The sequence below is a fragment of the Martes martes genome, assembly GCF_963455335.1.
Source record: "Martes martes genome assembly, chromosome: 13".
NCBI classification, from domain to species: domain Eukaryota; kingdom Metazoa; phylum Chordata; class Mammalia; order Carnivora; family Mustelidae; genus Martes; species Martes martes.
The window spans coordinates 57,350,182-57,363,953 of record NC_137901.1 but is presented as its reverse complement, the minus strand read 5'-3'; the positions used below and the strand labels follow the sequence as shown (position 1 = coordinate 57,363,953).

Genomic DNA, 13,772 nt, shown 5'->3' with positions numbered 1-13,772 from the left:
CCTAGATGTGACATAATAAAGCAAGTTAACATTTTTAGACCTTGACAACTGTCGATGTGTGAGCATATCCCTTATCTCAACTGGCCCTCAGAAAAACACTGCAATATGCAGCAAAATTATTAATATCCCCATTTTAAAGATGAGGCAATTGAGATTCTAAGCATTTAAATGGCTTTTCAACACCAATCTTCTGTAGAGATGGGACCAAGGCCAGTGTCTCAACTCTCTTCAGAGAGCCTTGAAGAAAAGCAGTTTTCAGGTTCAGCAAAAAGAAATTACAAGAAAAGCAAATTATAAACCATGTCAGCTGGCAGCAGACATTTGAAAAGCAAAAACTGTGATTATTCAGATGAGGGTCATGATGGATGGTGATTTTCAAGCTACCACTACGTTAATTTTCGGACAGCACACTCTAATTTAGACTGTGTTGTGTTAAAGAAACCCGAAAAATGTCTGCCGTTTAAATGTTTAAGAAAACCAAATCAAGCAGAACATATAATGTGTCTGGCAAATATAATTTAGACATATAGTAAGTAGACAGAGAAAATTGCTGTTGTTTTTTTTATATGCAGAAACTAAGAAGACTTGTCCTTAATCAACAGTTTTATGTAAAATTAACGCCAGGTCTGTTTGCATACTTCACTGTTAGATCATTACTTCATTGAAAAGCTAATTTAGTTTTAATTAAATCTATTTTTCAAATTCTGTATATAAAATGAAACCTTGAAGGTGTGTGAGGCTCCCCAGCTACTCCCCTTTGCCTGCAGATAGCAGCTCAAGCCCTATTATATACATCAAATTACAGAAATAATGAGGTACCCCGTGTGCACTGGGGTAAACGAAGATTAAAACGAAGCGTTTCAATGCCAAGCTCCGTGAAAACAGTTTTATCCACAAATAAAAAATAAAAAGGGAATCCACAGTATCTTAATTGAAGGGAGACCAACTCTTGATCATACTGATTGTTGATAGAAATCTTAAAATCTCCCTCAAGCAACCTGAGAATCAATAACTAGTTCTACATTAATATTTTAATAACCCTTCTTTAAATAGACCCCAATTTGGACAGGGGAGCAGTCATCTGGCTACTGTTGCAATAATTCCATCTTCTGGGAGTTGCAGACAGAAACGATTGCCTGCTGTAATATACAAATAATCCACCTCATTTCCCTCCGGACAATGAAAATGTTCTCTGCACAGTCCTAGCTGTAGCAAAGAAGGCACAGGGGGCCGCTAACCATTGTTTACCAAGTGACAGTTCACCCAGCAGCTGATGGGCTGTTTGCCCTGGTCTACATGATCTCGCCATCTAAGACTATTCCAGCCGCTCTTTTGCGGGCTGAATAAAGAATGGGTGTGGAAAGTGGAATGTCAGGAAAGAATATGAGTGCTGTCCACTTTAACCCTTCCAAAAGAAAGGCAGAGGAGAGGAGGAGCTCAGCACTTCAGCTGTTCAGAACTGTGTATGCTGCTGGCCTCAGTGTCCCCGCTCCGGGCCAGAACTCAAAAGACTACTCAGGTGAGAAACGGAGTGGTCAGGCTGGATCAGTGGTCATACACTGCAACCTATAAAACCCCAAACGGCCCTACCCAATGCTCTCCCTTAGGAAATCCCTCCTCTCAAAGGATGGGATGTTGCCTGCCCAAGTAGCTAGCAGTGATTTTTGTCTGAAACAAAAAGAATTCTTATGAAATCACTGAGAAAGCAGAGGAAAACAACAACAACAAAAAGCAGCCTTTCCCCACACCAACCCGCGCCCATCTTGCAGGACACTGGGACTTTGGAGAAAATTATTGGGACACAAGCAGAGGGGGGCATGGTGAGCACATCACCAGGAATCCGAAGGGCATTTTCAAAACAGGCCAATAAGCTCAAAGTGATTAAATCCTCCTGAAAAGCCAGTGGAAATGGAGGACATAATTAATATGTTCCCGATGAGCACTAAGGCTGGTCTGATGGTCTCAGAGCACTCAAGCAAAATCCGGCTGGCAGGCAGAGAACACACTGGCAGCATTTCGTAGATGCTCTCATCCCTAAGAAACATACCTGGGTTTGGTTTGAAAGAAGCAAAGGCCTTTGGACCACTGAACTCAACCGCTCACCAGAATGCATGAACACTTCCAAATATATTTAAGATCATCAGGGGTAAAGGGACAAGACTGCTTTTCTGACTGTGTTTCCACGCAAAAAGCCAGCCACCTGGACTGAATAATTGTGTGTTTTTCACCTAGCCACCTTGGTGCCCTTTGACGCAGGCAGAAGAGGAAGAGAAAGCAGAATCAGGGATGCCCCACACACCTCCACGCAGCTCAACCCAACATAATATACTCGTCTGTTGACATCTATTTTAAAAAATACAGCAGACCAGCTAAAACTCAAGAGAATTCCACTTCGATTTTTTGATCACTAAGACATCCCCCTGTGGCTTTGCAGGCCTTATGTATCTGCTGGATTACCTTTCGGTCATTCTAGCTCAGGAAGTGTGATGGCCTTGCACAGTAATGGTGACAGAACTGACTTGGGAAAGAAGGTGACCTTTAACATGGTCACAATCCTCCAGAATACACCCAAGTAAAATTCCTGGGCCAAAGCTCTTCTTGTTAGGGAACATTTAGCCAGAGGAATGCTCTGTCTAATCATGAGAGCTCTGTGCAACCGTCCCCAAGAAAGCAGTAGGTCAAGGATGCGCTTTTACTGACCATGAGAAAAAAGTACCAGTGAGCAATGAGAGCAATAAAAAGATAAGTTTTGATTTAGAATGTACACACTCTACACGCCCTGTGCCAAGGCATGCCGCCTGCCTCTGCCCCTCGAGGTCACTTGTGATCACAGCCCAACTTTGCAACAGTGGGCATGCCCACTGACCTTAATCTACCAGGACTGCTGTGTTTTCTCCCGAACTGAACGACTGTAACTTAAGCTCTTGTATCTGTGTGCAGACTTCTGGTTTCCTAGCTTCCTCCTGAGCTCTTCTACCTACTTCTCTCTCCTGCTGTCAAAGGACAGGCTGGGAGACGTGCTCAGGCAGAGAGAATGGTTGGCCGTGACACTTTCTCCACAGGAACCAGCAAGTGAAATTTCCCACAAATTAAACATTGTCAGTGGGATTTATACGACCATCTGTACACAGGCTACTGGAGAAGTGTTCATTATGGCCCTTTCACCTAAAATGAAAAGAGGCCCCCTAGGAAAGCTAAACATTGGGAACATTTCAAGCGAATAAAACAACACGAAAGCAAGCGGTATACACTGAGAGAGGCAGCCTTGCTGGGAACAGAAATGCAGCCTGGTGCGGGTGGGGCGGGGGGATGGGTAGAGAAGCTGCACCCCCTACTTGCTGTATGGCCTTGGGTGAGTCATTTAAGTTTTCCGGGCTTTCAGCATTCTTGTCCATGAAATTGGGGGTTATGATAAAAATGACCACAGCTATACCCTATGTTGTTGTGAGGACTCACTGAAATATCAAATATACCAGATCAGACTCCAGGGTCAGACACCTAGTTCATTCAGAGAATCAACCAGCGTGAGAGGATAAAGCAAATAAACAGTTACCTAGGAATGAACTCTGAAATGACTATTGAGCTGGCTACGTTAAGATCAAAGACGCAATGGGAAGCATCCTTTCTTTTATGGAATCCTCAGTTTCCTGTTGCTTAGCAGGTCATAATTTGGATAAACATCATTTAATCAGAAACACTGTGGGTCAGGGATCATGCTCAGAGCTGGCTCTGTAGCCCAACGAGATCATCTTTCTGGCCCTTAGGGAGTTTACATTTGCTAAAGATCTACAAAAGTGCTGATTTCAAGATTTCAAGATACAACATCACTCGCCTTTCTCTTCAGCACCTTTGAAATTCACTCTGTTGTCTATTACGTAAGAGTGGGAGACACCAGCAAATGTACTGCTTGAAACATCTTGCTCCGAACTCCCAATCTGTTCTCACCTCTCCTCCTCTGCCTCACTGCTTGCTACCTATTTGCAGGCAAAACTACCACTGGGCTCAGCTGGGGTGAGCATCTCCTGTAAGAGGCTGAGGTTTAGAACACTCGGCAGCGAACCTATTCCTATGATAGCCTGAACTGCACCACCTTAAATAAGCCCATGCCCTTGGTCCCACTGGCCAAAAACCGGGCCTCATTCGGGTAGGTTCAGCATTTGCTGAGAAAAAGTACAAATCACATAATCCAGATAAAGGAAGGCCGTCCACTGGTTTGGGAGGAGATCTATATCAGAATCTTAACAGAAACATGAAAACAGTTATACCACTGTAGCTATTTACTAACTTGAAGACTATAATAAAGCAATTGCCCCCAATTCCATCCCCTTTATTTTCTCTCAAGTCACTTCAATTGTCTTGACCCCCCTTCTTCCCCCCCCCACATACACACACACTAAGCCCTCCATTCTGCAGGGCCAACCTGCCCACCTCCTGGGAGAAAAGGCAGAAGTCAGATTGAGGGCCCCAAAGCTAAGAAGACCAGGAGGAGTCCTCTGCTAGCAGGACCTCACAAGAAATACTCAGAGGTTGGGCAACAGAGGTTGCAATTCCCTTGAAAGTGCTGGCGTGCAGGGGGAATTTAGCGGCCTCTCCTGACAAGCAAAACCGGCTTGTGGATGCCTACAAAGGACTGGTGGACCAAGCCCACCAACCCCACGATCCCCAACCTAGGGCACACTCATGGACCCCTGAACTTAAGGTTTATCACTGAAAACTGGGAGGTGCCCCCACCCAGAGAAACAGAAGGAGCCTCACTTTGTACCACTGCAGGAAAAGCATCTGAAGCATCCACAGCCTGGCCCACAGCAGGCTCCCCAACCTACACACCCCTGCCCAGGCGGGGACCAGAGCTCCCCGGCTGGGGGTAGACAGATCCCACAGGTGAGAGTGGGCACATTTTGGCCGGGGGGACGGTCAGCAGTGTATGCAAAATGTAATTCTGGCCACCTCTCCCCCAGCACATCTACAGAGCCAAAGGCATTAGCAAGAAGAAGCAAGACCAAGAAACAAGAGAAGCTAAGTGGGGTGAGGACCCGCCCAGACCCACAGGTCTTGCTGCTCCTTCCAGAAGTTTTAGCTTAAATTCCCAAAGCCCAGTGTGTGTGCGGGGACGGGAAAGTGAAGGGCAGAAGAGAGAACGTGCTTGTCAGCACCCGGCATGTTGGGCTCGCGGCCCCCCCCCCCCCGCACCCATACCATTTTGGGTCGCCTCCGGGACACCTGAGGCCGCGCTGGCTGCTCACCTTGAGATAGTCGTTCTCCGAGCGCAGCTCCTCGATCTCCCTCAGCAGCTCCTCCTCCACTGCCGCCGCCGGTACCAGTCGGGTCTGCTCGCCCGGACCGGGCTCCTTGGGCACCCCGGGGACCGTTCGCTCGAGCGGCGCGCGCCCCCCGGCATCCTCTGCCACACCCATTCCCAAGGACCCCGCCGGGACCCCGCCAGGGCTGCTCCGACCCCCGAGACAGGCGCCGGCGGTGGGAGGCGCGGCGAGGAGCGCGGGGGGCTCGGGGCTGCTGGGCGGCGCCCCCCGAGCTGCCGGGCTCGTCGTGGGGGCTCCTCGCAGCGGTTCCCGGTCGCTGGAGCCCGTGCCAGACTCGGCGTCGCTGCTGGCTGCGGGGAGCAGGCGTTGCTCGTCGGACAGGGGTTCGGAGGGGCAGTCGGAGAGGTCGGAGCTGCTGTCGGTGTGGCTGATGCGCGAGCCGGGAGCAGGGGAGCCGGCCGAGGAGGTCACAGCGAGGATCACGGCGGGGATTGGAGCGGCGGGGGCCGGGGACCCGGTGGCACGGGCGGGGGGCACCCCGGAGCCGCGTTTGGCTTTGCGGCCCTTGGCAGCGGCGGACAGCGGCTCGGTCCCGGGCGGCGGCGGCGGCGGCCTCCCTGCCCGGGGCAGCAGCTCCGCGGGCGCCGTGCGCGCCGCCCTCCTGAGGCCCGGAGCGGCCTTGGCGCCGCCCGCTGCCCTGGCCCCGGCGCCCGGCGGCGGCTTGTCCTTCGCGCCAGGGGCGCCGCCGCTGCGCCGAGAGAGGCGGCCGGGCGCGGCCAGGGTTCCCGGAGAGGACGGTGCTTTGCCCGCGAGGTTGGACGAGCGTGGAGCGCCGGGCGCCGGGGCTCGGCCCGAGGAGGGGGCCGCCGGAGCCGGGCCGGCCGCCGGGGGCCGGCCGTGCAGGTCCTTGAGGAAGGGTCTGGCTGGCGAGGGCGCACGGTGCAGCCGCCTACGCTCGGCCAGCGGGTGGAGGTGGTGGTGGCGGTGGTGCTGGCCGGGCGGCAGCGGCTTCGCGTCCGGGGCGCCACCGCCCGCGAGGCCGTTCAGCGTCTCCATGGCCGGGTCCCGGGCCGCGAGCAGCAGCTCGGGCGGCAGATGCTCCGGGCGGCGGCGGCGGCGTGCAGCCTCCCCGCGCGCCCGCTCATCACTGTCCCCCAGCCCCGCCCGGTCTGCGCCCCGCGCTCCCGCGCCGCCGCCGTGCCCCGCGCACCCCTGGCCCCTAGGATCCCCGCGGGGCTGGCAGCCGCCGCCGTCCCGCTCTCCCCTTGCTGAGGTCAACGCCGCTCGAGTTCACCCGGCACAGCAGCGCGGCGGCTCCGCGCGGCTCGCATCCCCTAGACTCGGCGCTCCGGGCTCTCGGGTCTGCCGCCGCGGCCTCGCACACCCGCACTCGCCCACTGGCGGCGCGCTCCCCGCTCCCGCGTCCGGCTCCCCGCCCACAGCAGCCCTGCTCCCCGCAGCGCCCGCCTGCTCCGGCGGCGAACTGCACGCGCGCTCCCCCGCCTCCCCGCGCCCTGCGCCCCGCCACCGCGTGCGCATGTCCCGCCTCCCGCCAGCCGGCGCCGGGGGTGGGGCGGGGCCTGCGCTCCCCGGGCTCGCGCGCCTGCTGCGGCCCCCGCCCTTCTTCGCCCTGGGACCCTCCTCGCTTTTTGTGGCTCTCTGGGCAGTGCCTTGAGCTGGGGAGGAGAGGAAGTGAGCAGGGGTAAAGTGGGGTGGGAGGGAGGCGGGCCCTGGCTCCTTGCGGTATACTGGAGGTCCGGGAGACGTGAGCGGACCCCTCCGTAGCGCGTGCAGTGGAGTGCCTGCTCTCCCCCTGTTGTCGACCAGCGCTCCCCACAAACCCCTCCATCCAACCCCTGCCTCCTAGGGCCCCTTAGTTCCCTCCCCGCTGTCTTCTCGCAGCTGTGCCTGTAGTCCCCACACTTCTTTAAGGATTAGCTGGTACTCGATGCAGCTATCACGTCAAAACGGGCACGGTCCTCCACAGTTGGCACCCCCAGTGGCCTCCCGAGCTCAGAGAAGGAGGAGCTGCTGTAGAAATAGGAGAAGCAGCTCGCCAAGCTTGGGGTCAGAAAGGGAACTCACATTTATAGTGCCGGCTGGGAGCCAGGCACTGTTAGACACTCCATAGGCATTGTTTTATTTAATCCTCATAACAAGCCTGAATCGGAATTACGGTCTTCTTTAAGGATGAGGACACAGGCGCAGGGAGGTGAAGTCGCTTTAGGCAGGCTATGGCAGAGGGGGGTGGGGGGGGATCACATCCAATCTGTAGAATTCTCAGTCCTAGGTGCTGTCCCCTGGGAGAACCATGGCTGTGAGTACCTGTTCTGCCACCTGAGAGTCTAACGTGGGCCAATGACCTTTTCAAGCCTCAGTTCCCCTGCCTGTATAACTAGAAAATACTGCTACGTGACTGTTGGGAGGATTAAATGGGTAGATGTGAGGACCACTGTGCAAACTGTAAAGTACTTTTCAAATATCCCTGGGTGCAGGTTTTGGATGTTGGGTAATACTCAGAGGACTAAGGCCCAGCCTGTCCTCTAGACTTGGCTTTGCCAGAAGGCAAAGGGACAGGCAATAATTATGATGCTGGGGTGAGCATTTGCCCCCCACCTGGGAAGACTGGCGTTTTCCTGGGGTGTAGTTGGGTGCCCAGGATTTACAGAGCAGGGGTCGTAGGTGTCAGAACCCTGGAGGGTGTGTACGACCAGATATCCTGTGGCTATTATCCTAAAGACTGGAGGAGCCTTTGGAGAATGGTGAGTATGGCGGATCTTATTTGCCTAGAAAGTTCCCAGTGGCTGCAGCAGTGAGGAGAGAGAGACCCATGAGGGGAAGCAGTCAGTAGTGGCAACAAGCACAGGCCAGGGGTTTATGGTAGTAGGGATCGAGAAAAGGGGACAGACTTGTAAAGCTACAAGGAAAAAGAGGCTCCGAGGTCTATGATCTTAACCACAAATTACCCTACTGAGCCACCTCCCTCAAAAAATACAGGATAAAGTGATTTTTTAAAAATCACTGTAAATCAGGAGAGTCATACTCCCAGAAGACATCCTGTCTGCTTCTCCTTAGATGCCCGGCAGTGATACTGAGCCATGTTCTGTGGCTGAGCTCTGAGTGCACTGGGACCCCGTCCTCTCTGCTGCTTTTCATGTTTTCTGTGAGTCATTTATCTGGCAATTCCTCTGAATGTGGAACAGCACACTCAGAGTATAATCTGTACTGAGTCTCCTTTGACGCAATATCCAATAAGACCACAGCCATATTTCATGGAGTATTTGAAGAAAAAGTACACTGGTAGGCAACAATACTGCAGCAGAAGGGAAAGGAGGACGTCAGTGCCCAGCCAGGGCTGGTGGGGGGAGCGGCGGAGAGGTGGGGCCCGGCAGCCAGCTTTCCCCTAGAGGGCGCTCCAACTCTCAGTTGGACACATGTGGTTTTAAAAGATTTTTGTTGGTCCATCAAGTTAGTCTAAAGGTGTTAGGGGTTGCTATTTAAAGAGCGCTTAAGGAGTGTTTTTCAGGAAAACAACAAAACCCCACGTGGGTGTGCCTGTCTGGGTCTGTCTGCTCTCAGACCCCGTCCTTGCGCTGGGAGCAACTGAGGGAGAGCAACTGATGAGGGTTGGTTTTGTAGGTTCCTGGCTTTGCTTATTGGGTTTGGCGGGTAGAAATTGTAAAGGAGTGTAAAAGCAAGGGAGAAACCAGAGTCGTTACCTTCTCTGCCTCAAATGGCTTCTTCCAAGTGGCCCGGTCTCCTTTGTGGACTGGCTTCTTGGGGTTCCAGCTTTCGCTGAACGCCCTGAAGCCCCTAGTGACTTCACCTCCTCCTGTTCCCTCTCCGTGAAGGGTACTAGCGCCTTCTTAGGGTTGCACATCTCTGGGTTACTTCACTGTCCCCTGTTTGGTTCTTGATTCCTCTCCCACTTAGCAATCAACTCCCTGCCTTGTAAATCCTGCATTATAAACACTGGCACTACATACCAAATTTCCGATTTTCTCATTCTTTTGCAGAGGCCTAAGTACAGGCTTAGGGAACTGCATGCACTAACATTGGTATAATAGGTAATTTGGTATGACTGTCCATGAATTCCTTGTCAAACAGCATGCGGTAGAGTGACAAGAGCTGAGGCTTCCACACTTGATAATCCGGGTCCAGATCCTGCCTAAAGCACTAGCATGCTGTGTGCCCCTGGATAAGGTATAATTTTCGCTATCGTCATCGCCATCATCTATTTTATACCAGTGGAATAATCAATACTCTTTGAAAGGTGAGCACACCCAACTTGGAGTGAAAGTTAAAAAAACCTAGTCTGTGTCTATACAGCTCTATGAAGAGAAATGGATTTTTTTTTTTTACCTTGTTTGACACAGAGTAGAAAAAATATGACATGGGACTACACTTCCCTTACTGCTCTGTACACACAGGCAGAATTATATATAGGATTTCTGCACTCTCGAACCCTTGTCCAAACCTACAGACATTCTTTTCCAGTTTTTTCTACTTATTTTAACACAAAAGTGCATTTGGAAGACGAAATCATGCTTTGATTAAATAATAAGAAGTAATCCTCTTTGAAAAGAGTGGGAAGAAGAGATTTTTAACAGAGTGGGGATGTGTGTCTGTGTGTGTGCATGTGCACATGCGCACGTGTGTGTATGTCTGTTTCGGGAAAATTGGGGTTAAAAAAGGAAACCTGAAGTCAGTGGGCACCCCCCTGAGGTTGAAGCAGATGTATCCAACCCTAGGAGGTGTGTGGGGGTGCCTTCCAGCTTCTCCCGCAAGGTTACTGCCCAAATGTCATGTGGGAGCTGAAGCAGGCCAGTCCTACAAGGACCCACAGACCCCTTCTCAGGGTCAGATCGGCAGCTCTGCTTAGTGGTGACAGTGTGATGACTCGAGCGGCTCTTGTGGCTGGAGCACATTCACAGCATCTGTGAGCTAGTAAAAATGCAGATTCTATGGGGCCACATGCCCCAGAGATCTGGTTTCAAAGGTGTGAAGTGGAGCCCTGGAATCGGTATTTTTAATACATATATTCGATGCAGGTAACCATCTGACCACACGCTGAGAAACCCTGTGCTGGTATTTCTAACAGGGCACCAGGTGTCACACACGCTTCCTTAGCATTTCTTCCTGTTTTGTTTCCTTTTTTTTTTTAATTTAAGATTTTATTTATTTATTTGACAAAGACACAGCGAGAGAGGGAGCACAAGCAGGGGGAGTGGGAGAGGAAGAAGCAGGCTTCCCGCTGAGCAAGGAACCTGATGGGGGGGGCTCAATCCCCCGATCCTGGGACCATGACCCAAGCCGAAGGCAGATGCTTAACAACTGAGCCACCCAGGCGCCCCTCCTCCTGTTTCTTTTTGAAATTCCTTCCAATGCTGTATGTGAAATTCTGGATGATACACATGTAGAGACGGAGACAGATGTGTACTCTAAGTCTGAGCTGGAGACAGCATCCCACCAAATGGCTCTCTTGGGGTCAGACTTGTGGGGAAAGAAGAGAATCTCCCTCTCATCTGAGAGCTAAAGGAAGATATACGTGAGGGTAGAAAGGAGGCCCTTTTGCTCTTGACCGGTCATTCTCAAATGAGAGTGGAAGCACCTTTAGGGACATTTTGGAAGTTTGCTGGCATGATGGTTGGATTGTGGGGGCACTTGTGGAATTTAAGAGAGGGTGTCTGGAATGCTAGTGTCGCAACATGCCTGAGAAGAGCTGTTCCATACGCTGTCCAACTTCCAAATGACCTTCTGAAACATTCCCGTGGGTTAAAGACCAAACCAAACCGAATACTGTCACTATCTGAGCCTAGAATGTAACTATCAGTCAGTTTGGGCAGCTATAGCAGAATACCGCGGTTTTGGGGGCTTATAAACAACAGAAATTGGTTTCTCACAATTCTGGAGGCTGGAAGTCTGAGCTTAGGGTACCCATATGGTCACACTCAGGTGAGAGCTCTCTCCTTGACTGCAGACTGCCATCTTCTCATGTCCTCACATGCGGATATGTGTCCGGTGTTTTCATATGGCAGACCCCTCTGGGGTCTCCTTTATAATGGCACTAATTCCACTCATGAAGCCGCCACCATGCTGAGCTAATCACTTTCCAAATGCCCCACCTCCTGAGACCATCACTTTGGGCATGAGGATGGCACATGAATTTGAGGGTGAGAGGGACATGAACGTTGGTTGATAGCACTATTTTACACATAAACACAATACTTTTACGTATAAAGTGGAATTTTTAGGGTTGTTTTCATAGATACTAGATTTTTTTTTTTTTTTGAATGAGAGAGAGAGCAGAGGTGGGGAGGGGCAGCAGGAGAGGGAGAGAGGATCTCAAGCAGACTCCACGCGCAGAGTGGAGCCTGACACAGGGCTTTCTCCCACAACCGCGGATCATGACCTGAGCAGAAATTGAGAGTTGGATGCTTAACTGACAGAGCCACCCAGGCACCCCATACTGGATTTTTTTTTTTTTTTTAAAGAATGCAGCTGCAATAGAAATCAAGACTGACTTAATTTTATTAAGTCAATGCTCCTATGGGGAAACAGCCAAGGCGTGTTAGAGGGTGCCCCCTAGTGGTAGGTGTTGTGATGGCACACCCCTTCTCCAGCACGCAGGAAAATGAGCCTCCAAGTGTTGGTGATTCCAAGAGAATTCCTTTCATTAAAAGAGGCAGTATTCCCTTTTGATATGTTTGCTTTTGATATGTTTGCGAAATTCATGGTCAGAAATTTGGGCTCCCTTCTTCTGACAACATAACTGCTAAAATTTTTAAAATTTTTTAAAAAACTTATTTTGGGATTCTAAGCTTGATGCACAGAGAAAATACATTGTTAAATAGGGAAAACTAATCAAAATTAGTTTTGAAAGAAAGGCAGGGACCTTTCCTGATAAGCAGCATGTATACTCTGAAAATCTCGGGGAAATTAATGTGCTGTGTTAGCACCCCTTCAATTTAGAACATAGAAGATTTCACTAGGCAGCTTCTGAAATGTACAGCACATGTGTGTTTGCTTTTATTGTAACTAGTATTTATATCTCTACCTATACGGTTACTGCCTTTCAAAACAGAAATGAGGATGTGAAATAGAAGACGCCATTAGCCACCTCATCTCACTGGTCCGCTTTCCCTACTTCAGAGCTCTTTTTTCCTTATAAAATAAGAGCAGGTTTACAAGGAAAGCAAAAACGGAACAATGGATTTATAGAAGCTTCCACAGTACATAGTACTTAAGAAGTAAGCTTCCTGATTAATTCAGGAAATACGATGCTACAAAAGAGCATGCCTATAAATACATTTTGATTACTATTTCTATGTAAAATTACTGTCATGCAAATTTCACCGGTGAAGTGATAGAACAATGTGGATTCTGTGTCTCATCACGATGATTTATTCATTTATCTCGGAGAAAATAGCTCAGTCTTCCTGGACCTTTGAGGCCTCGTCTATAAAATTAGGGAGTTGAACTTAAGTGAGCTTTAATGTATGTCCCAGCTTCACGAATCTGGGGGTTGAGGGGAATTTGCACGTGCTATTTTAATTGTCGGCGTGGGATTATCTGTAGCAAATTGTAAGCCACCTCTCTTCATTCTCAGACAAAATGTACCAGGCAATATAAACCAATTTTAAAAGAATAGTATAATTAAGAAGGTTAATATGATCGAATAAATATGACAAATGTTAATTATACATATTCCTGGGGCGTCTGGGTGGCTCAGTGGGTTAAAGCCTCTGCCTTCGGCTCAGGTCACAGTCTCAGAGTCCTGGGATCCGAGCCCCACATCAGGCTCTCTGCTCAGCGGGGAGCCTGCTTCCTTCTCTCTGTCTCTGCCTGCCTCTCTGCCTGCTTGTGATCTCTGTCTGTCAAGTAAATAAATAAAATCTTAAAAAAAAAATTCTCAGTTATACATATTCCTGATTATCCTATTGGGGCAGACTATTGAGAGTTAATTTTTTTTTTAAAGATTTTATTTATTTTATTTTAGAGAGTGCGGGTGGCGATGGGGGGAGGAACAGAGGGAGAGAATCCCAAGCAGACTCCAGGCTGATGTGGGGCCTGACTCAGGCCTCCATCTCATGACCCTGAGATCATGACCTGTGTTGAAACCAAGAGTCAAATGCGCAACAAACTGGGCCACCCAGGCGCCTTGAGAGTTAATCATGTTTTTTCAGTGGCCCTCAGTATTATTACTTAGAATAAGTCCATTTCACATTTGTCTCTTTAAATACTCCCCACAGGATCTGAGAAACTGAAAGCAAAAGGGCCTTGGAGAGCATTGCTATTCTGTTCTTTTGTCAGCCCCTAGTTAGGAACCTCCAGCACAGGGACCCACTGGTTGTTATTCTGAAGCAGTCCTCTTGTCTATGATTAGGGTTATCATGATCAGACCGTAGAATATTTGAGAATGGAGGAGCGGCGGCTACCTGAGCTGCACCCAGCAACGTGCTCCTTCCTGCTCCCCCACATCGGCCTTGGCCCTCTCACCGGCTGTAGAAA

General features: G+C 50.2%; 1 protein-coding gene across 4 annotated transcripts in view; it reads right to left on the bottom strand.

Moving 5' to 3' along the window:
- MTCL1 (microtubule crosslinking factor 1) overlaps window positions 1-6,317 on the bottom strand; it is a gene marked incomplete at both ends in the record, with an annotated part of 123,184 nt that extends 116,867 nt beyond the window's left edge. For all 4 annotated transcript variants that reach the window (XM_080821564.1, XM_080821565.1, XM_080821566.1 and 1 more), the window contains one exon: window positions 5,244-6,317. In XM_080821564.1, coding sequence (XP_080677690.1) covers window positions 5,244-6,317 — 1,074 coding nt within the window. The remainder of the gene's footprint in view (window positions 1-5,243) is intronic.
- Window positions 6,318-13,772: the final 7,455 nt, after the last annotated feature.